The sequence below is a fragment of the Cnephaeus nilssonii genome (assembly GCF_951640355.1).
Source record: "Cnephaeus nilssonii genome assembly, chromosome: 10".
Lineage (NCBI taxonomy): Eukaryota > Metazoa > Chordata > Mammalia > Chiroptera > Vespertilionidae > Cnephaeus > Cnephaeus nilssonii.
Genome location: NC_137081.1, coordinates 36,230,839 through 36,254,316, shown reverse-complemented (window position 1 = coordinate 36,254,316; position 23,478 = coordinate 36,230,839). Strand labels below are relative to the sequence as shown.

At 57.3% G+C, this 23,478-nt stretch overlaps 1 protein-coding gene across 1 annotated transcript; it reads right to left on the bottom strand.

Annotated features, from left to right (window-relative positions):
* Positions 1–791: 791 nt before the first annotated feature.
* On the bottom strand, positions 792–22,198 carry ANO7 (anoctamin 7). The gene is made up of 23 exons (XM_079782946.1): positions 22,087–22,198; positions 21,144–21,201; positions 17,113–17,255; positions 15,690–15,797; positions 14,892–15,028; positions 14,063–14,120; positions 13,195–13,305; positions 12,156–12,321; positions 11,579–11,669; positions 10,965–11,061; positions 9,653–9,796; positions 9,449–9,586; positions 8,708–8,806; positions 8,519–8,621; positions 7,494–7,605; positions 7,156–7,210; positions 5,763–5,860; positions 4,577–4,722; positions 3,066–3,271; positions 2,755–2,897; positions 1,769–1,859; positions 1,202–1,321; positions 792–1,075 (listed from the first exon to the last, which is right to left on the bottom strand). The coding sequence occupies exons 1-23, from the start codon at positions 22,189–22,191 to the stop codon at positions 959–961; spliced, it is 2,646 nt and encodes an 881-aa protein (XP_079639072.1). The 5' UTR covers positions 22,192–22,198; the 3' UTR covers positions 792–958.
* Between the last annotated feature and the right edge of the window lie 1,280 nt (positions 22,199–23,478).

The window sequence follows — 23,478 nt, the reverse complement described above, 5'->3', positions numbered from 1 at the left end:
ACGGTTACTGAGTTAATGGAAGGAGGATGTGGAAGGGGGTTCACAAGCTGGTCAGTGGACAAGGTCCAACTGTATGTACAATGGTGCTCCCAACTTTGGAGATGATCATGTGTAAACACAGGAAACTCCAGTGTTTCACGGGTCAGGGAATAAAATTGAATCTTCCAAACCTTCCCCAGCCTCAGGCTATAGTCTGGGAGGGAGCTGGGCAGTACAGCTTTTTAGCCTCAGAGCCCACTGATAGTGACTGGGAGTGAAAGGGGGCTTCAGGTTCAAGAAATGGTGATAGAATCAGGAGCCCTTGGCTAGGAATGGGGAGTGGAGAAAGTGGGTGAGGGGTTGAGCTGACTCCAGGTTGTGACCTGGAACATAGGGTGCTGGGGGGCAGGCAGGACTCTGTGTAAACAGGTGGGCCTGGAGAGGGTTAATTCCATCATTCCAAGGACAACAGGATCAAAACACTAGAGAGGACACAGGACCCAGAGTCCAGTGCCTGGATTGGCAGATGAGCCATGTAAGGGCTGAAGGGCAAGTAGGAAGTGAGCAGGGAGAGGCAGAGGGGGCCGTGGGTGCAGGGGCCCAGGATGGCACGAAGTGGAGGGTTGAGGCCTGGAAGGGCCACAGCTCTAAGTAAAGATGTAGGGGAGTAGGCAGTGTGCCCAGAGGCGGGTGGGGGTGACGGGGGGGGGGGGGGTAGGGGGTGGGGGGGGGGAGCAAGTCTCAGAGGTGGAGCCTTTCTGCCCCTGGGGGAGTGTGAGGAGAGGATACTGGCTTGTGGGGCTGGGAGGGAGATGGTGGAGACATGCCCCAGCCCACCAGGTTCCCCTGCTATAGTCGCCTGGCTTTGGGTACTCCAAAGGGGTGGCCAGTGGGGGCTGCATCTCCAGGACGTGAGGCCTCTGCACTCCAGGTGGGTCTGACTCCAGGCCCTGCAGCCCCCAACATGATCCCTGTGACCTCAGAGGGAAGGGACTGGCGAGGCCCAGCTGGCTTCTGGTTGCCTAGGCTGTGGGCCCAGACTCTCCTCTGAGGCTGAGGGCTGGTCGTCCTTGGCTCCATTCGTCCCCGAGAGAGCCTGTGTCCAGGAGGGGTGGTCAAGGAGAGTGTGATTAAACTGACTGCACCGCGGCCTGCTTGGCAGCAAGTACCTGGCTGGGGCCACTCCACAATGGGTGCATGAGGGCTGTGGGTGGGGGCTCACCTCGTTCTCAGCCAGCGCCTGCTTGGCCAGGTAGTACTCCCGCTTCACCTTGATCTGCACAGACTCAGGGATGTCAGGTACCAGGAGGTCGAGGACCCGGCCAATGGAGAACACCACATGCTGGGAGCAGGGGACAGGACCAGCAGTGGGAGAGGGCACCCTACCCAACGTTAAAACAAGTGCCCAGAGTAGCCTTCATGGGCTCAGGTGTGGACACCTGCTTCCCAGGTGTGGGTGAACTGAAAAGCAGCAATGTCATGGCCCCAGAGACCAGCCCTGGCCCCGTGGAGCTTCCCTGGGACACTACACGGTGCCCAGAGCATCCTGATGGCCACACAGCCCTGTGACAGGCGAGGCAGGGATTGCTCCCTTTCCAGATGGGGAAATGATGCGGAGAGGAACTGTGATTCGACCACAGTGACAGAGCGGTAAGACCAGGGCTCTATTCCTTTGGACACACCACACCCCAAACCACATGATGAGATTAGGCAAAGCCTGAGGGTGGGGGAATCATGCTAAGGCCAAGAGTGGGAAGCCAACAGAGGGCCTGGGAGGTGCCCCAGCTACCTCAAACACAATGACAAAGGCCAGGCGGATAGCCAGAAGGTTCCAGTAAGTCCCGGAATAATGCCCATCGTCTTCCCTGAATGCCCGATACCTGCAGGAAATGTGGGACTCGGTGTGGGGACCAGGGCAGATGACTTTTCGGCATCTCCACCTTTGGCCTCCCTGATGCTAAAATTCTGGGCTCACTTACCATGGAGGGTGCCTGAAGAGGGAAATATGCTCAAGCAGTGTTCTCTGACAGCACTTTTAGCTCTTACTGTTATGGTCTCAAAGGGAAGGAGGAGCTGGGTTATCCCGTTCCCCCACTAGGCTAACCTGGGCCCACTACTGTAGCCACATAAGTTAATACCCCAAAAAAATGTGATTAACAAATGACTAAAACTGTTTCTGTGTGTTTTTAATAGTAAAATTAAAACTGTAGAACAATAGGATGGACTGATGGGTGCTCAATAGGTTGTGGTAAAGCACATGAAGATCCTTGTCACACACAAGGAAATGAGACAAAAATAAATTCCTTCAAGATTTGTTAGAAAAATGTATAGTTAAGATTGTATGCTAAAAATATAAGGGTAGTCCCTAAAATAATAAAAATATACAGCATCAGTTCCAAATGAGTGTCAACAACTGGGTGGAGATCCGCCTGGACGCGCGCATTTAAAAGGGAACTATAAGTTGACCCTTGAACAACACGACCTTCAACTGTAAGGGTCATATGCTCAGATTTTCCAAAATTTCAACCCGGGGTTGTTGGAGTGTCAGCTGTAACCGCCCCCTGACCCCCCCCAGCTCCCTACCCCGGGGGATGAGGAGGATGGGTACTCACAGTCCCCACCCCGTGTCCCCAGAGTCCTACAGCCGGTGGCTTGTTTAAGGCAGGAAGCGCAGGGCTCGGGCCCGGTCCTCAGGACAGGTCTCCTCTCCTGGGGCACTCCCCTTCCAGCCAGCCCTCAGCCCTGTTCTGCCCGCCCCTCACCTGGCGGCCTCACCTGCACGTGCGGTTGTGCGCGGTGGTGAAGGCCGGCGGGGCGCGCGCCAGTGTGAAGTTGACGAAGCCGCGCAGGTCACCGGCGCGGGTCCAACGGTAATAGGTGCGCGGCAGGAAATCGGAGGAGAAGGCCAGCAGCAAGGCCTGGGCGCCGGGCGGTCAGCGTGGACCCAACCCACTCAGCCCGGGGAGCCCCGCCCCCGGGAGCCCCGCCCCCGGGAGCCCCGCCCCCGGGGAGCCCCGCCCCCGGGAGCCCCGCCCCCGGGGAGCCCCGCCCCATACCTCCCTTACCTCCCCCCACCTAGCGCTCACGTTGCTGATGACCGCCAGGTGCGTGATGCCAGCCAGGATGGGGAACCAGATGCCCACATCCTGCGCGCGCTCGGCCACTGGGCGCCGGCGCTCGCACACGAACTTGCGCGCGTCCAGGCGGATCTCCACCCAGTTGTTGAGCAGCGCGAAGAGCGGCGCCAGCGGGCAGGCGGCCACGAAGATGGTGACGAAGCCGAACTGCAGCACTGTGGGCGCAGGTGTCACCGCAGGCCCCGTCCCCGCCCGCCTGCTTCTGCTCTGATTCATTTTGTAGACTTAGCACCAGGGCCCCTGCTCCCAGGAAGCCTCCCCGACTGCCCCTACTGCTCCACAGAACTGCACAAGGAGCATGGGTCTCCCGGGGCTCCCTGAGGTCTGGGATTCTCTCTCCTCTCAGCTCAGCCTGCCCTGTGGGCTTCTGGCAGGAAAGGGAGATTTTAGGCCTGCCTTCTCCATTTACCCCTCTCAGGGAGCAGCTGGTTCCTCTGTAAAATACTAAGAAGAGCTTTGGTCCCATCGCCTGCTGTCCAGTGGCCTAGGGCCACACCAGTCTATCCCACTCACACATTATCATGAAAAAGCATGTGAACTGTCTGCTCCCTCTTATCCAGGGACCAATGCAACTACTATCACCCCTTTTGCTTTGGCTGCCAGGGAGCTCAGTGATGTGTTAACTCAGATGCAACACTTTCCATTACAAGTGTGCCATGATCTCAGAGTAAGACCTTGGGCTGCTGGGACAAACATCCTGTCCCCCAAAAGTGCACCACCCCGTGCAGGGAATGAGTGCAGGCACGGGCCACCACCTGGCCAGGGCACAGTTGAGGGTCTGGCAAAGAGTGTGGGCATCAAGAAAAGTTCTGGCCCTAGCTGGTTTGGCTCAGTGAATAGAGCATCAGCCTGCGGACTGAGGGGTCCTGGGTTCGATTCCAGCCAAGGGCACATGCCTGGGTTGCGGGCTCAATCCCCAGTAGGGGGCGTGCAGGAGGCAGCCAATCAATGATTCTCTCTCATCATTGATGTTTCTATCTCTCTCTCTCCCTCTCCCTTTCTCTCTGAAATCAATAAAAATATATATTAAAAAACAAAGTTCTGGAATCAACTCCCATATGGGACTCCATTGGTCAGGGGACCTGAGGCCTGTCGCCTTCCAGGTGCAGCCTTACTCCCAGGGGCAGTTGTCCCCACCCCTAGTGCCTGGTCTCCTGAGCACCCAGCTTCCTTCCTAGCTCCTACAGGAGGCTCAAGCAGATGCCTCCTGGGGTGGGGGATTAAGGCCACTCCAGGAGAGCCCCATCAACTGCCCAGTCCTCTTCGCAACCTCTGTGCCCAGGGCGCTGTCCCTTCCCATCTTCAGCCTGCCTGTCTTGGGCACTCCCCACTGCGATCCCCACAAGTCCTTTCTGGATCCTTTGTAGGCTTGGCTCCACTAGGGACCCTCTGTCCCCACCACATCATGTTTCAAGGGAGACAGAGGAATGTTGAGGCTGGAGGCCCCCAGGGGCACCTACCCATTTCGAGGTACTCATCAAACAGGCCCTCACAGGGCAGGAGCTCATAGTCTGCCTCCCAGGGCGTCTGGCTGGCAGCAGCTGAAGCCGCCACCTTCCTCTTCTTGGAGCGAAGCCGGAACTTCTGCCACCAGCCCTTGAGCTTCCTGGAAGTGGAAACACCCAGGAAAATAGCTTTTGCTCCTCGAGCTGGTTGCTCTGCAGTTTGAAGGCAGCAGGGGGAGGTCTGGACCCTGGGACCGGCACAGCAGGCTGGCCAGGCCTTGCAGAACCCTCAAGAGCATCTGCCTCCTTCTGGGGGGTGGCCCCTCCCTCAGCTCCCCTGTAGTACCCCATTGTTCATGAAAGCTTTGGGGAGATGGATTCCTCCTGGGACATGCAAAGAGGTGCCAAGAGGTATGTCAAGGTGGAAGTGAGCAGATGGGGAAATCGCTGTGCCAATGGGGGCATGTGCGCTTGTTACTTTGTCATATGTAGGGGAATAGGTGTATGTGGCTTTGTCAGCACTCATCCAGCCCTACAGGCACCAACTACACCCCAAACTCATGATTTCCTAGAATTCAGCTGCATAGCACTGACTGCACCCAAAGAGAGACATGGGTTGGCCAAGGTCCCACAGCTACAGTTCGAGGGGCCCAGGGGAGTCCATGCTGTCTGTGGGAGGTCAGGTGTGCAGGAGAGATGGCAAGATGTCCAGGTTGGGTCCAGCCTTGGGCAGTCACTGCAAGGGCTCTTGCCTGGGAGGGGGTCCTGATGCTTGGATGGGAACCACAGTGGTGCCAGTGGGGGTGGCACTGGGGAGAAAGGACCCCAGTGGCAGGGAACCTGAGGCTGGGGGCCTCCCCTGGATGCCCCCTCTGGCGCTGCCTTGGCTGGGGGTGCTGCAGAGTGTCCTGGCCACAGGGGCTACAGAAAGGATGGGCCTCCTCCCTCAACAAAGCTGGCCAGGACCAAAGAACTCAATATGCTGACACAGCAACCACAGGGTGCGGGTGTCAGAGAGCCCATGGGGCAGAGGGCAGACCCTCCCCTCCCCTCCCCTGCAGGTGCAACAGCCAGGTCCAGGAGGGGCCCACCTGGCTTCCCTCCACCTCTTTTCCAGGTTGGGACTGGGCTGGGGCTACTGCCCCAGACGCTCCCAGTCCCAGGGCCCCTGGATGCTGCCCAGGGCAAGTGGGGGACTCACGGGACGAGAATCTCCTGCACGTTATTGATGATTTGCTTGCCCACCATGATGACCAGGAGCTCCTGTGCCAGCTCGATGAGACAGCCTCCTGCCGCACACTGCACAGCCACGCTCCAGGTTAGTGCAGGGGAGGGGGTCCCCTCCCCACCCATCCTCCTCTAACCCTGAAAGGTGGCCCTTGCCATGTCCCTCCTCCCCTCCAGATATGCCATGGGTTGCACAGACCCACCCCCCAGACCTCACCCAAGTTCCCACTGTCTCCCCAAGGTCCACCTGGGGGACAGTGCATGGGAATGACCAGGGCCACTGATGCATGGCACCCCAGTTTTCCTTTGGAGACCCACACGGCGTGAGGCTGATGCTGGGCCTGTGGCTCCAGGGAGGACCCACTATGTAGCCTCAGCAATTCCAGCCAGTGAGAGGTGCACCCAAGGGCCTTTAGGGGGAGCTCCTGAGACAGTATACCTTGCACAGGGGTCGCAAGCAAGAGGGCGTCGGCCTGTGCTGTTGGGATGTTGGCTCCCCCAGGGGTTGGGAGAACCTGACCGAGCACAAGGCCAGTGCTAGGGAAGTAGGGCAGCATTGTTCAGACGCCTGCGCCTGGCCCCACCTGAGCCCACAGGGCCTGACCGGCGTCATTGCAGGAGCCAACGGAAAGGAACTCTGTTTCTGTTAAGCCAGTGTGAGTTGGGAACTTATCCCACTGATGACCAAAAGCCCCCTGAGTTGGGGTCCCAGCTGCCCGGTCCCTGAAAAAACCCCTCCCCTCTTATGAGAAAATAGCGTATTCCTCGGGGTTGGCCGCTTTGCAGGTAGTGGGGCTGGGTCACAGCCCAGACCCCTGGGAAGGAGGGAGCCCTTCTGGTCAGAGAGGAGATGGCCTTGCAGGTGAGGCACTCAGCGGAGCAGCGGGAGCCCCGCCCTGGCTCAGAGACCACCCGTGCACTGTTCCAGCTCCACCCAGGTGTGCCCTCAGCCAGTGCGGAGCCAGATGCCTGGGGACCTCAAGGGGCTTTCTTCGGTGTCTCTGAGGGGTGGGCAGGGTCAAGCCCAGGTGGCCACAGTGGGCTCGGAGCCCCGTGAGAGTCACCAGCCTCCGTGTTCCCAGCGGAGCTCTGGGCAGTGGAAGGGTCACCCTTTCCCCACGCTGACCTGACCTGTGACTGTGCATCAGGTCAGAGTGGGGAAAGGGTGACACATGAGGACACGGCTGTGTTTTGTGGGCGCTGTTCCAGGTGGGAGTCAGAATGCTATGAAGAGCCTGCTGTGGGGGTCCCGGGGCAGCTGTGACTGTGAGGGGCGGCGGCGGGGGGGCAGAAAGAATCCCTGCAAATTAACATTCTGATGGAGGTTAGGGGGCAGGACCTGTGGGTGTCAGTCCCTACACACTTACCTCCTCGTTGCGAACCCCAAACAAGGTGTGGTAGCTGCCCGGGTACCCCACAAACCTAGAGGAAATGGAGGTGCAGAGGCCGCAAGTGAGGAGGTGCCATCAGCTGCCCCTCCCTCTCCCCCCACTATCTCCCTTGCTGCACACACCGGACCTGCAGGAACCTCAAGGTGGACCTGGAGCCCAGCTTTGCTCTGAGGCCCTGAGCCAGGACAACTGCTGTCCCCACCAGGCCTCCTGGACTGTCACCCCCCCCTCCCTGAACCTCTGGGGCCACATGGGTCGGGGCAGCGCAGGAGCAGGGCCCAGGGTGAGGTGAGGCCCGGGGAAGCGGTGCTGACCTGCCCTTGAAGAAGCCGATGTAGATGGGCGAGGAATAGAAGTTGACGAACTGGAAGATGAACACCTTGAGGGTGAAGGCGTCCTCAAACCTGGTCTGCGTCCGGTGCATTTCTGGGCAGAGAGGCGGGCTCAGTCCCCCACCGCCCAGCCCCGTAGCCTCCTCACCCACGCAGGGAGCGAGCAAAGCCGCATTGCACAGAAACTCATTCAGGAAGGGGGCGAAGTGCAGCTTTCCTCAAGTTCTAATTTCCAAATCCTCCAAAAACGTTATGTTGGCAGAGGAAGAGCTGGCAGGTGACTAAACCACAGCAATGCTGAGGATGAAATGGCAGGGCACAGAGAGTAGCCAGAGGCCGAGCGGAGTGACAGTCTGAGGCTGGGGTGACCGTGCCTGGAAAGCTGTTGCTGAGACAGAGGTCGGGGCATAAAAGGTGGATTGGAGGGGACACCTGAGGCCGGAAAAGGGGTGCACATGCCCTGCTGTTGCAGGAACACTGTGGGGGCTCCCTGGGACACCTGCCCCCCCAAAGGCTCCCCGCAGGTGGACACTGAGCTCTCTGCCCACTCCTAGACCAGGGCGGCTAATGGACAATGTGTGGAATGAATGAACTGGTTCGTTGGCGTTTGTCTTTAGGAAATGGGAGAGTAGAAAGTCGGGGGAGAGGCAGGCAGTGGGGGCGGGCAGAGGGGGAGAAGGAAGGAGTTTACTGTGCAGCTACCTCTAGTTATCTCTCCGACACTGAGAAAACAGGGGCACACGGGGGGGGCGGGGCGGGCGGGGCTGGGCAGACTGTCCCAGGGGAGCTCAGCTGTGCACGGGGTGGGGGTGGGGTAAGGGCACCCCAGCTGCAGGGCAAGGCATGGGTGCTCCAGAGGACCCTCCTGTCTCCACCCCCAGGTACCGTTCACAGTTGGGGGTGGGGCTCACATCCCATCTGTGCTAATTCAGACTTGAGGACCCTGTGATCTGCAGGGCAGCAGGGCTGGGATGGTCCTGAGCCGGCACTCAGCCTTGGCCACTCACCCCATCTTGTCAGGATGTGGGCCAAGGCCACATAGATCTTGGAGAGGACGAGGATGAAGACCAGGTTCACCACGGAGCCTGTGAGGCTGGCGATGCGAGAAGCCTGGGGACAGGTGGTGGGTCAGAGCTGGCGCTGGGGGTGGTCCCGAGCCATCCCCCACCCAGCAGGAGCGGGCAGTGGAGGCTCACCCAGGCCGCCAGGAGGGTGTTGTCCGACCTGGACACCAGGATGGCCATGATGGCGCGGTACAGGATGATGGACACGAGGCACATGACCACCACGGCCACCTATGGGGACCAAGTGCGTGAGCCCCCACGCCTAGGCCCGGGACTCCAGCGCCCTCGGGCCACAGCCCCCACCTATAGACCTGGCTGTGCTCCGTGCTTCTTCCGGTGGGTTGCTGGAGGCACAGGAAGGCAGGATGGGGGGCTGGGAGGGAGGGGGCTGGGAGGCCATTTAGAATTACAGGTGGGCGAAGAGCCGGCCGGTGTCAAGGGAGCCACTGTGCATTGTTCTTGGTCCCAAGTGCTGAGAATCAACCATCCAACCCCCGACCCTGCTCTCCCACCGGCCAAAACTTGGGAATTCCTGCCATCTTGGAAGGGGAGGGGAAGGGAGGGTCAAGCTAGGAAGCCCCTTTGGCTGGAGGACCTCCCCCTGCCGGGATCCCCCCATGCTTGAAAGATGCCCCAAGCCCACATCTGTGGGGAAACATTCCGGGAGTCCCTGCCCACACACACTCGCATCTTACAACCCAGACCCCCTGGCCTGGCCCTGAGCTTGGCCGCTTCTCTGGAGCCCAGGCACACGAGGGCTTCTCCGCGGCAGCAAGTGTCCCATGGGTCCCAGGAGGAGGAGGGATAGCAGCCGCCCCAAGCAGCTCCAGAGGAAGGGGCGCGATGGGGAGGGGAGGATGGCGGGACCCTCACCATCATCAGCACCAGCACGGAGCCGGCCAGCACGCGACGCATGCGGCTCCTCTTGGGGAAGTAGGGTTCCTCCTCGCCGGTGATGGGGTTCAGGGCTGTCGTGGGGGCCGAGGCGGCAAACTGGGGCCGTGGCCTCTCCTGGAAGGGAGCCAACGCTTAGTGGCGGCCTCGTGGGCAGTGGCCACGGTCTGGGGACCGACCCACCTCGATGTCCTCGTAGTCGAAGCAGCCCCAGCGGTAGGCCAGCGTGGCGCTCTTCCGCTTCCAGTACTCCAGGAGCAGCACCGCCCACAGGGCCATGAACGCGCTGAAGAAGACGGTGCCGCCGTGGTCGAAGAGCCGGCCGGCCTGCGGGCGGGGCGCGGGGTTCACACTCGCTTCCACTGCTGGCCCCTCTGTGCCTCAGTTTCCCCCTTGAGCAGTGGATCGTCTTTTGGAAGCAGGTGACTAGTTTCCCGGCATGGGGCAGCAGGCAGTGGGATGTTGCCCCAGGGTGGCCACACCTGAGTCTCCCCCATGACGACTTAGGTGATTTAGATGGGATTCTGGACTTTCTGAGCTGACGATATTTGGGAGATTTTTGGACTTAGAGTTAATGCTGTGATGAGTTTAGAACTTTGGGGATGTTGGGTTGGAGTGACTGTATTTTGCACATGGGACGAACCTGAAGTTTGGGGGCCAGAGGGTGGACTGTAGTGGGTTGGATTGTGGCCCCCACCTGGAACCCAAGAAGGGAAGCTCATTTGGAACAAGGGCCTTTGTGTGTGTAATTAAGGTGGGGGTCTCTACATGCAAGTACCCTGGTTTAGGGGCCCCTGAGCCCAGTGACAAATCCTTATGACAGAAGAGAAGGGGAATAGACACACGTGCCCAGAGGGGAAGGCCACGTGAACATAGAGGCAGAAATTGGGGTGGTGCAGCCACCAGAAGTAGGAGCCAGGCAGGGAACAGTCTCCAGGAGAAGCCAGCCTTGCTAACACCCGGAGTTTGGACTTCTGGCCTCTGAGCTGTGGGAAAATTATTCCTGTTGTTTCAAGAACAGGACTTGGTGAGAGCAGCCCTAGGAAACGGTGCAGACGGATGCCCAGGGTGTGTCAAAGGTGTGTCTGGTCTGGGGCCCGACAGTGCACCAAGAGCACCAAGCCCAGTGTGTGGGGGATGCAGGTGAGGCCACAAAGAAAAGCTAACACACCCACAGTGTGCTGGGCTGCTGTGGGGGCACACCAGGCCCAAGGACTCCAAGGAGCTACCTGCCCCCACCTCTTAGGCTGGGGGCTCTGCTCAGCCGTCTCTGCCTTGGGGGTCCTCTGGTTCACCTTGGCCAGTTACAGACAATAACAGCAATAATAGCAAGGGCCCACCTATGCGCACCAACTGTTGCAGGCACTTCGCCAAGGGGGGCACCAGTCACAACCCCACGCCAGGAGCAGACAGCACCACAGAGCTGGGGTCACAGGTGGGGCAGGACCAGGACCCAGGGAGCTCTCTTCCTCCCTTCGTCCACCCTTCCTCGTACCTGGACCAGGGCGCAGGCGCTGGAGAGCAGCCAGAAGGGGCAGTTGAGGCAGAGTGGGCACATCTGGAAGCTATCGGCGCTGCTGCACAGCTCCTGCCTTCAGAGTGGAAGCGGGTGCTGGAGCATGGGGACCCCTTCCCACCAGGTCTGCCCCTTGTCCTCTTTCTCCCGCCACTGCCCTGGCCAGGTCCAGCATTTCTTTAAAATATATGCAATGATAATTTTTGAGATAACTTTTTGAAATTTCAGCTCCATAATAAAGTAAAATTCATGCCCTGTCTTACACTATTCCAAGAAACAAGGGTACCAACACCATTAGTCTGGAAGCACACCTGTCCACCGTGTCATTCTAGGGCACACCTATCAGTGTGGGAACACACCTGTTCACCTGTGTCAGCCTGAGGTCACACCTGTCCGATGGTCAGTCTCTGGAGCACCCCTATCTACCTGTCATCCTTCCAGCCAGATCCATTGGGCCCTCTGACATCCATGAAGGCAGGGAGGTGTTCATGTTCACCTCTATCCCCAGCTCTGCACAGGGCATGTAGCCCCACCCCCCACCCTCCCTGGAGACACAGGGTGAGGCCTGGGAGCTGAGGGGAGAGGGCACTTACGTGGGTGTGTCTGAGAATACCATGAAACAGCCCACCAGGAATACCAGCGTGCCCACCACGGCCGCTGGCAGGAGCCAGCCTGTGTAGAACCCTGCAGAGGGGAGCCAGGTAGGGGCCCCAGGAGCCAGCTGTCAGCAACCATGATGGGCCTGTGCACCCAGCGCTGGGCTGAGTGCCGGGTGGGGGTCTGCACAGACACAGTTGTCCCCCAGAGACCCACATCCAACCAGCAGGGTTTGAGGCCACCTGGGAGGCAGTTGTGGGGGGCGTGGTCCTCAGAGGTTCCCCCGGCAGCCCCTTTGTCCTAGCCTCTGTCCTGGGCTCTGCAGCCCCCACCACATGACCAAGGCCTCATGGGCCGGGTCTGGCGGCTGGAGTGGGGAGGCCCACCTGCAGGAGGGGGTTCCCAGCCCTCACTGGGTGTTAAGAACGTCCTGGGCCAGTGGCTTTGTTGGCCTAGGAGGGATCAGCACGCTGGCAGCCCAGCCCCTGTGCTCGCTCCCCTCTTGGAGACTATTACCCTGAAGACCAAAGTCGGGGGCCCAGGAGGCCCCAAGGGGCAGTGGGCGGGACTTACCCAGCCAGGCGAAGTAGAGGGCCACCTTCTCCCCGAAGTACCTGCGCACGTGGTCCAGAGGCTGGTACCTGTGCCACTTGCGCCAGCGGGCCCAGTACTGGAACAGGACCTGCCGCTGGTTGAGGCCAGGGGCCCACAGGCCCTCAGGGGGTGCTGTGAAGGGGCCCTGGGGACCAGAAGCCAGTGGGCGGGACTCAGGCTGGTCTGGGCATCTTACCGGGCCCTATTCTAAGTGTGGGCCTTCAGCGCTGGGCAAGGCCACGTGCCCGGTGTCCCGGACGCAGGGTTGCTGCTCGAGGACGACGGAGTTATGTTTGGGTCCTGGGGAGTGGGGGGGAGTCTAGGAAGGCCTCTCTGGGAGGGGCATCTGAGCTGGGCACCTCGGCCTCCTGGGGATCCCGCAGTCTGCATCCAGGAGGAGCTGCGGCTGTGGTCCATGATGGATTGGCATCTCTGGGTGGGCTTCTGCAGCCGGGGCCTGTGCTATCCCCCGAGCACCGGGCAAGCGAGGCCGGCTGTGCCAGGCGCTGTGCGTCCTGTGCTCTGGCCAGAGGTGGGAAGAGGGATGCCCCACAGCCAACGTGGAGCTGGCCATTCTGCTGCGTGTCCTCAGGTGGCCCCTCGGTGCCTCACACAGCAGCTGCAGGCCTGACCCTGCCCTCCACCCTGCTGCCCCTTCCTCAGCTCTGGATTTGATGGGCAGCTGCGGGGGGTGAGGGGCATGAACAGCCTCCAGACCACGGAGGACATTTTGTCAGGACTATGGTGAGCGCCCCTTCACTGTTCAGTTTACCCAGATTTGGGGAGCACAGGGGACCTCACTGTCTTCCCCATGAAGGTGGGGCTGTTGGGCCTGTTGTGCGCTGAGAGGGCAGTGCCTGGCTGCCCAGGGCCTTGAACAGCAGCATGGCCTTGGTCACACTGCAGGCTGCCTGTCTGGCAACAGCTGCCCACACAGGGCAAGACCCCTCGTCTAGGAACTCGCCCCGTGCCTGAGTCTGAGACCCCCACCACAGCCTCTCCCGCCCCCAGGTCTCACCTCGTGCAGAGGGAAGGCCGCCCTGAAGACGCCCTGGGACAGCAGCTGGTCGATCCCAAACAGACCTTTCTTCTCATGGCCGTAGCGGGTCTTGGCCAGGATCTCAAACAGCTGGGGGTGGTGGGGGAGGGCACTGGTCACCTGTCATGTGATGGCAGGGTGGGGACATCCTGGCCCTCCCATCTCAGGGCTGAGCCCACGGACAGCCTCCCACAGCCTCTGGTGACAAATGAAGAGAATACTTTGTGCGCCCAGATCTTCCTCCTGTCGCCGGCTCATACAACCACCCCCCTGAGGTGGGCCGGTCATTCTCCACTGTACAATCACAAGACCTGGGCCAGAATGGTGGGCGCACAGGAGTCGGGCTTGGATTTGACCCCAGGTCCTGGCTGTGCACAGCCAGCCCTGGACCCTAATCTGGGCAGGGCCAGCCTCCAGCTGGACAGCTGTGTCAGGCATGGGCTCTGCTCCTTTGGTGGCCAGCAGGGGGCAGCCCCAGGCAGGCCTGTCCAAAGCCTCTTCCTGTCACAGACTCTGGAGTGGCCTGGCTCAGCCCACCCTTCTCAGGCTCGATACTCTGACCCTCGGCTCTCTTCCTCACTGACCAGCAGGACCCACATCCACCTGGGTCAGTAGCCGTGGCTGTCTGTCCCACAAGTCCATAACCAGATATCCATTCTGAGCCCCGGGGCTCCCGCGGGGGCACTGACAGGGCCCCAACTGAGTTCAGTGAGGGGGCACCCCTAAGTGTCCAGCCCCCAGCCCCGGCCTCAGTGCTCCCGTCACAGGAGAGCTTTCCTGTGTCCAGACCTCAGGCTCCTTGGAGCCGGGTCAGGGTGTGGGGACTGCAGTGGGGACGCCCACTCACGATCTGGTGCCTGTTGGTGCAGGTGAAGAAGGTGTCCTGGTTGTCACTCCTGAGGAACCTGTGGGCATGTGAAAAGTGCAGAAGAGTCCACAAAGGCAGGGACACACACACACACACACACACACACACACACACACACACACACACTGACCACGCGCATGCTTTCTCCTCGCACAATGGGGAACAGCCACCATCCCCTTCCCACCCCCACCCCACCCCTCACCCCCCACGCAGGATCAAGTCCCATTTTTGTCCTTTCCTTTCTGGAGGAGGAGGTCACAGGACATTGTCCAGAAGTCACAGAAACCCTCCATCCGGGACAGGGGCTGGCAGAGGGCAGGGCAGTGTGGGAGCCCCAGGCTCGCAAGGAGCCCCGTGGCTTCCCTGTGCATTGGAGCACCAGACACAGGTGTGCCCTGTGACACGCACACAGGAGAGGTGCCACCAGCAGCCAGTGTGGACTGGCCACGACCGTCTTCTGCCTCGTTTGTGAGAGGAGGGCCTCCGGCCGCCTGGGCCTGGCAGACCCTGCCACCCACCGTGGACGTGTCATTGAGTAGGAAATGGGCCGTGTGGCCAGCAACTGAGGTTTGGGGAACGTCTGTCCGCAGCACAACCTGCCTGTCCTGACTGAAGTGGCCCACCTGCCACTCACGCTCCCTGGTTAAAAAGCTCCAAAAGGAGAAGGTTTGGGAGAGCGTGGAGGTTTAGTTCTGTCACTCGTTGACCTGACCTGTCACCTCTCATGCACGCATCCCTGGCTGTGTCCCCCAGCCCTGGCCACCGTGTGAAGCTGTCCCGCGGGCCCAGCAGGGCCACTGTCTCTTACCTCGACAGCTTGCTCACTTTGAACTGGCAGGAGTAACACTCGGGGGGCACATCGGGAACGTCCTCCAGCAGGACATTGGGGATGCCCAGGCACCGCAGCAGGCTGGCCGACCAGTTGCAGGCCTGATTGGGCAGCTCCTGGAAAGGATCATCCCCCACCCCTGAGCACGATGCCACGCGGCAGGGTGAGGTGTGTAGATTTGCAAACTGAGCAACAGCGAAAGGGCTCATCAGGGAGCGGGCAAGCCCCTTCCTGTCTCGGGCCTGGGTGCTAGGGGCTCAGCTGGTCCAGCTGAGGCCCAGATTTCAAGGCAGGGAGGTTTAGACGGTCACGTGTCCCTTTGTCTACCAAATGCCACGATGGTCAAAGGGAGCCAGAGCAGGTGGCAGAGCAGCCCGCAGGCACATCATCCGGAGGTCGCCCGCTGCCTCTCCACACTGTGTCCCCAGACTGCCCCCCCCCTCCTGCAGTGGTCCTCAATGGGCAGCCTGGGGGGGGGGTCGGGAGCTGGCGGGCCCAGGTGGTCAGACTAGGCCATGGCTGCTGCACACACTGCCCACGCCTCCCTACCCGCCCAGAGCAGCCATGGTTGTGGGGTCTGACCGCCCCACCCTGTCTGCCTAATAAGGCTTCCTGGAGAACAGTGTGATGGCAGCTACGAGGGACCTTTGAGGACAAAATGGGGAGCCTCAGGTTGTCAGCAATGGACAGTGCACCCAGCACATGGGGTGCAGTCATGAGTAACCCTGGCTTGGGGGGACCTCCAGGCCTTCTCTGCATGTCATGCACTCCGGGTACCTGCAGGGGCAGCTTCAGGCGAAGGTCTTCCGCGTAGTAGCAGAGCACGGCCCAGGGGGCGCTGAGGAGGATGTAATGCACTGCGCTGTCCTCATCCTGGACATGATGCTGCGGGGACCGGGGCTCTGTCAGAGCCTGAGGGTGCGCTGTGTACATGTTTGCAGCATGCATAGATGTACACATGTATACACACGTGCATGTTTGTATGGGTGCACATGTGGATAAATATTTGTACACAGTGTGTGCACGCACGTGTGCACACATGCATACATGTGACTATTTCTACATGTGCACATGTGTGCATACGTGTGTGTATGGGTGTGTGCCCATGTGTGTGTGTATATTCACACTTTTAGGAAGAGACAGATGTTTCTGTAACCATGTTAACAAGCAAACAGCCATGGTTTTAAACCTATTTGGTAAGTGACAGCGCCTCTGAAAGCCAAGCCCAGGGTGCCTGCCCCTGTCTGGAGATCAGGCAATCAGCGACAGACAGAGGACACCAAGCTATTAGGGCCAATGCCAGCCATACCCGCTGTGACGAGCAAACCCTCCCCAAGGCCTGAGCTCAGAGTACTGCCCAAGCAGCCCTGCTCCCCTGACTCAAGCAGGCAGTAACTTCAGCACAGCAGTCACCAGCAGGTGCTTTACAGTGGCCTGGCCGCCACTGCACCAGTGATGCAGGCGGGTCTCACAGGCATGACGTCAGGAAGAGTCACACTGAGCACAGCTCCATCTTAACAAGTTCAAACAGAAACAAAGCTGCACTGTTTATCAACATAAAATGTGCTCAAATGGTAAAGACACACAAGAACAAGGTTAACATGAAGCTCAGGATTGATTACTCTGGGGCTGGGGAAGACAGACACTGGACAGCAGAGCCTGCTCTTGGGGTCAGAAAGCAGGTCAGACAATGCAGGAGACATGCAGAGGGACCCGGGATGGGGGCCGTGATGAGATGGAACCAGAGTTCTGCACCCTAGTCCCCATGGCTCCAAGCCCTCCTCACTGCCTGCCTGCCCCCACTGCACACCAGCACCACACAGCTCCTTCCTGCTTTCTCATACTCCCTGCAACTGAAGTGGGACCAACTATTGTACCTGACATCATACCTGTGAAAGGCCTGATGCATACCTTCAAGCACACAAGAGTTATAATTACACAAGAATTGTAATTACAAATGTCACCCTTAGACAGAAGCCCTAATGTTGGAGGTGAGACAGGCGAAGGGAGAAGATGGCTCCTGAGTTTTCTGGTGCATCTGAAGGGCTCTGGCTTCTGTGAGTGAGCTTGTGTGCTAGGAGGGGTTGATATTTTACCTGAGGGGAGGGCCACCCAGTACCACTCTGGGCTTGATTTGTTGTCATGCCCCAAGCCTAGTGGGTGCAGAGCCTAGGGCCCTGCCCACAACCAACCCCTGTACCTGGTCCACATGCAGGCCAGCCGTACGAAGGTTATCCAGGAAGGTCTCCCGCCAGGCCATGTGTGTGTGTCTCTTGTCCTGGGTGGCACTGTCCTGCTGCTGACCCAGCCTCAGGTCTTCCTCCCAAACAAGGACAAAGTCTGCTGGGAACCAACAGGGACAGAAGCAGGGAGGACAGGCTAACCCAGGGATGCCAGTCTCCCAGCTGGGACACCCGGGGACTGGGTGGGAAGTAGGAGTCAAGCACTTGGACGCTTGGCCTACCCCCTCTATACAAGAGGACGTGGTCATGGTCAAAGGGCCCAACACATATGATCTGAGAATCAGAGAGAGAGAGGGTAGGAAGAAGCACTTTTTAAAGAAAAATCGCCAAGAATTTTTAAATCTGATGGGGAAAAAATCAATACAAAGAATAAAAAATCTCAGTGATCCCCAAGCAGGATAAAGAAACTCCAGCTAGAAAAACCATGGACAGCATGTCTTTGCTGTGCACTACAGAGGAAGAGGGAAAAAAATCAAAACATTATATTTCAGGGAACAATAAGAGTATGGACACCCAATTTCTCAACAGAAACCATGGGAGCCAAAGGACAATAGAATAGCATGTTTAAAGTGCTGGGGAAAATACGGAACACTGGAATTCTTATTCTGTAGAAATGTTCTTCAGAGATGAGGCTAAATGAAAACATCCTCAAACAATCAAAGTCTGGGGAATGAAGTCCAGCACGCCTGCTCTACAGGAAACACGGGAGGAAGCCCTTGAGGCCAAAGGTGATACTCTCAGATGGAAATGCAGATGAGCAAAAAGAATGAATACACTGCAAAGGATAAACAGCTTAATGTGAAAGCAAAACGACCTATTTACAGAGGACATGATCTTATATATAGATATTCCAAAGGAAGTCACTACAGAAACTATTAGAACTAATACCAGTTTTGAGAAGGTTGTTAGATACAAAATCAACATATAAATTTCAACTGTAGCCCTGGCCAGTGTGGCTCAGTTGTTTGGAGTGTTGTCCATGCACTGAACTGCCGTGGTGTGATTCCTGGTCAGCACACATACCCAGGTTGTGGGTTCAATCTCCAGTCGGGATGCATATGGGAGGCAACTGATCAATGTTTCTCTCTCACATCTATGCTTTTTTCTCTCTCTCCCTCTCCCTTCCTCTCTAAAATAAATTTTAAAAAATCAATTATATTTCCATATATTAGTAATAAACAAGTCAAAAATGAAATGAAGAAAATTCCATTTACAACAATTCATATACAACAGCACCAAAAAGGAACAAATTTTTAAAATGTGCAAGAATTATACATTGAGAGCTACCTAATGCTGTTGAAATACATTGAAGAAGAGCTAAATAAATGTGAAGCATCCCTTGTGCATGAGTTGCATGTGAAGAAGACAACCTGGCCAGGATAGCAAACTGATTTACAGACTTAATTCCTATCAAACCCATAGCTGGCTTTTTCCCGCCCCCCCTACCCCCCAGAAATTGACAAGTTTAAAATATCTGTGGAAACACATGAGATCCAGAATACTGAAAAAGAACAGAGTTGGCCTCACCGGTATTGCTCAGTGGTTGAGCATCGACCCATGAACCAAGTGGTCACAGTTCGACTCTCACTCAGAGCACATGCCTTGGTTGTGGGCTTCATCCCCAGTGTAGAGCATGCAGGAGGCAGCTGATCAATGATTCTCTCTCATCACTGATGTTTCTATCTCTCCCTCTCCCTTCCTCTCTCTAAAAACAAACAAATAAATAAATAAATAAATAAAAACATATTTAAAAAAAAGAACAGTGGTACTACTCATGTTTTTTAAATTTTAGAACTCACTACAAAGTTAGAATAATCAAGACACTATGGTACTGGCATAAGGATAGAGATATAGATGTAGTTCAATAAAATCTATTTGAGATTCTGAAAATAAACCCATATATGTATGGTCAATTTTTTACAAAAGGGCCAACAATTCAATGGGAAAAGAACAATGATTTCAACAAATGGGGCCAGCTCAAGTGGACAGACACACGTAAGGAAAGAATTTGGTCCCCATTTCACACCGTGCACAAGCATTAACTCAGAGTAGAGTTAAGATCATAAGATAAAGATCACAGAACTAAGGATAAGAATGAAAATGGCCTGGCTGGAGTGGCTCAGTGGTTGAGTGTTGACCCATGAACCAGGAGGTCACAGTTCAATTCCTACTCAGGGCACATGCCTGGGTTATGGGCTCAATCCCCAGCAGGGGGTGTGCAGGAGGCAGCTAATCAGCGCTTCTCTCTCATCATTGATGTTTCTATCTCTTCCTCTCCTTTCCTCTCTGAAACCAATAAAAATATATTTTAAAAAGAATGAAAATGATAAGACTCAGGAGAAAATATAGAGATAAATAAATCTTCATGACCTGGATTCTTAGATACGACTTCAAAAGCACAGCAATAAAAGAGAATATTAATAAGATGGACTTTGTCAAAATGAACAACCTATATGCTTCAAAGGACACTGGCAGGAAAGTAAAAAGGCAGCCCACAGAATGGAAGAAAAACATACATGTAAATAGTGTATCTGATAAGGGTCTTGTATCCAGAACACATAAAGAACTTTTACAACCTAATAAAAAGTTAAGTAACCCAATTTTAAAATGGGCAAAGATTTTGAATAGACATTTCTCTAAAGAAGATATACAAATGGCCAATAAGCCTATGAAGAGATGCTCAATATCAGGAGTCATTAGGAAATTACAAACATGAGCCACATAGAGATGCCACTTCACACCCATGGGGATGACTGTCATCAAGACAGACAGTAAGTGCTGGACAGGACGTGGAGAAACGGGAAGCCTGTACATGGCTGATGGGTTGTAAAATGGTGCTGTCACTTTGTAAAACAGTTTGGCAGCTCTTCAAAATGTTAAACATTGAAATGCCATGTGACCTGGCAATTCCACTCAAAGATGAACACTTACGATTATGCAAAATCGTGTTCGTGAATGTCCACCAAGACGTTATCACAATAGCCCCCTCACCCCCCAAATGGAAACAACCTAAATGTTCATCATCAATTCTTTTGGGTCTCTCCAGAAGTGGGTTTGCTGGGCCACATGGTAACTCTATGTTTAATTTTTTTGAGGAACCTCCATACTGTACCCCACAGTGGCTGCACCATTTCACATTCCCACTAGCAGTGCACAGGGTTCCAATGTATCTGCATCCTTATCAACACTTGGTATTTCCTGTTTTTGTCATTGTTGTTGTAAGTGGGTGGGGGGTGAGGGCATCTACTATTAACAAGGATCGTTGCTGCATGGAGGGCAGGGTCAGGTAGGTGAGCCCAGTGGGATGCAGTCCTCTCAGAAATGATGGTGGTTTGGGGGAGACAGGAGGCGTGGGGTGGGGGGTGGGGTGGGTGGGGAGGTGAGGAGTTGGTGGAAAAGCTATGGGGCACAACAGATAAGAATCTGAGGTGAGCTCTGGCTGGTGTTTTTTGGGCATTGTCCTGTGCACCAAAAGGTTGCTGGTTCGATTCCTGGTCAGGCACATGCCCTGGTTGTGGGCTTGATCCCCATTGTGGATGTGCAGGAGGCAGCTGATCGATGTTCCGCTCTCACATCGATGTTTCTCTCTCTCGCTCCCTCTCCCTTCCTCTCTCTCTAAAAATCAGTTAAAAAATAAAAAGAATCTGAGGTGACTCCAAGCTGTCCTGAGGCCAGAGCCGGAGGGAGATGGGTCCCCCTCTGCCCTCCAGAGCTCTCTCAGCTCCAGCCCCTCAGTAGGAACCCCCCTTTTCTGCTGTGCCCCCAGACTGTGTTCTGCTCACCATGGGGCCCTCACTCCATTTCTCAGCACAGCAATTGGCACCAGAGCTGGCTCAGGAGATAGTGTTGGGGTGGGGAGGGGCAGCCTGGTCACAGAGGATGGTGATTCAGACCTGCTGTCCTTTTGCTACCATCTGGGGGTGCCCATCTGTGTTCCCACCCCCAGGACCAACACAGGAACAGCTGGCAGATACTGGGAAGGGCTCACCGATCTGGGGCTTGGCAGGGCTCCCCACCCTGCAAGTGGCCGCCTGGTGTCCATCGGGCTGGAAGGAAAGCACCTCAAGGTGAGAACACACCCCCACCCTGCCCTAGACCACCCAGGAACACGGAAGGCCAAATGGGTGTGGGCAGGGGGCTCATAGGCACATCCAGGATGAGCAGTCCCACGTCCTTCCTGCCTTACTGGCCTCTGTGCAGTGGGCAAGGGTCAAGTTTGCAGGCAGCATGGCCAGTACCCAGGGTGCCCACCCTGCTGGCTCCAGGGGCTGGAGGGGGTTGGGCTGCCCTGTAGGTGGCCCTGTGGATGGCCAGAGTGGCCATGCGCCCAGAGGGTGGAACCTGTTCTGGGTGAATGAGGCCTTGTGTTCCCCATCCCCAGACACTATTGTGGGGCAGCAGGAAGGGGCCCTGTGTCTGCTCTCAGCTGTGGGGGCGGGATGGTCAGCACCCAGAGGCAGACACGAAGCCCAGAAGGACCAGGAATTCTCCCGACAGCCTCACTCAGGGTGTCTGTGCCCCCCAGGGCCAGGAATGGGAGCCCTATGTCCCCCTCTCTCCCCTCCATGCTGATGAGATCTGACCCTGCCTGAGTGGCCTCATCTAGCCATCCCAGGGGGTTTCCACACATCCCTCAGGGTCAGTGAGGCAGGCAGTGACCTAACTGTGACACCTCCCTCTTCCCAGGCAGCGTGGGGCACTGGAGGTCCATGCAACAGGTGAGGGCTTGGGGTCTCCAGGAAGCATCCACCCCAGGGGCTGGGATCAGCGCAGGCCATTGTCTCCAGAGTCTCTGTGTCCATTCCAGGCATGGGGTGGGACACAGACACCCTCCAGTATCCATCTTAGACCATGGCCTGAAGCCCAGGGCAGGGAGCCGAAGGGCTGTGCTGGGCCTCCTGTTCCCGAGGTCCCTGGTGATGGAGAGTTACCTGTGAGGTGTTGGCTGTGCTTCCGTAAGAGTCCCCCTTCTCCATCGCCGGGGCCATGTCGATCAGGACAGTACTGTCCTCCTCTGGGGCCCGCCTCCGCAGCATTCCGCTCCTGCACCCGCCAGGACCAGGGTGGGCGCCAGAGTAAAGAGGGGCACATGAGACGTGGCTGCACCACCGCACAGCCCTCAGACCCCCTGACAGGTGAGAACAGGGCCCAAGGGCTGCAGGCAGGGCCAGGCCAGGCTGAGCTGCCTGACCTGGGACCACATGAAGACCCCAGAACTGGGCGAGGGAGCTGCCTGTCTGTCTGTCTGATGAGTACCCACCTCCCCCTCTTCCTTCTGTTCGCCTGTGGGGGACAGATGATACCCTTTAACAGAGAGAGAGACAGAAACTTGGCTCCTCCTCGGGGTCCTGGGTCTGGTCATGCTGAGTCTGCATTCTCCCCTCTTCCCCCCTCTGCGTCCCTTTGTGGGGAGGACAGTCACCACGGTTCCAGTTGATGGGTTGGCAAAGTGGGGCAAAGAGTGAGAGAAGCCCTGTGGCCCGGAAGGGGACTGGAGTTGAGCCAGGGCGGGTGGTTCACACCAGCAGAACCAGTGTGGCCCTGAGTGGCATCACCAGGGTCACTGAGCTGGGAGGCTATGTAGGTGGAGGAGATATGGGAGGCTAGAGGGGATAGGGGACAGTTCATCTAGACCAGATAAACTGAGGCCAGAGGGGCAGATGTGGTGCCCACACCTCCCGACCCTGCCAGGTTACAGATGCCCCCGAGCCAGTGTGGGTGTGGGGCGTTCCTACTGTTGTGAGCAAGTGAGGAGGGGCCTCCTCAGTGCTCTGTTCTGAAGAGACAGAACAGAGGATGCCCCAAGCAAAAGGCCAGGAGTGACCTGTTCTGTGGTGGGTTCATTGGACGGGTGGGAAAACTGAGTTCCCTAGAGTTGGGGTGCCCTGCACAAAGCCACACTGAGCACCTGGTCCTTCTCATGACCCCCAGCCCTGTGCCAGGTCTTGGGGTGCCAGCATCCCTGGAGAATCCACCCCTTGGATCCCTGATGGGTTGGGGTGCTCACCAGCCTCCCTAGAGTCCATCTGCCCACCTTCCTCCCTGTGCCCATGCGATGTCAAACAGTCCCCACCTGGCACAATGGCTTCTTCCAGAAGAGGCCTCGGAGGTCATGGACCACTTCCAGCAAGAGCCTGGTCCGAGCAGCGAGTCTGGGCTGGCCCCTGGGGAGGACTAGGTGGGACCCGGTGCTGGTAGGCCTGTGCAGGCAGTGATGGCCACTCTGGTGTCCTCACTGAACTCAGCAAATGGGCAGGCAGGAGAGGTGCCTGGCACGGGGTTGGGCAAGGTCTCCCAGCTCCCGGACCCAGGACCTGCCTCTG

Excerpts from the sequence above, each read along its gene's own strand:
- ANO7 (XM_079782946.1), bottom strand. The coding sequence starts at position 22,191 with ATGCTGCGGAGGCGGGCCCCAGAGGAGGACAGTACTGTCCTGATCGAC. Across the intron at positions 12,322-13,194 it reads CGGCCTTCCCTCTGCACGAG|GGCCCCTTCACAGCACCCCC; the intron begins GTGAGACCTGGG and ends TCTGGTCCCCAG. Across the intron at positions 5,861-7,155 it reads TTGGGGTTCGCAACGAGGAG|TGTGCGGCAGGAGGCTGTCT; the intron begins GTAAGTGTGTAG and ends GTGGCTGTGCAG.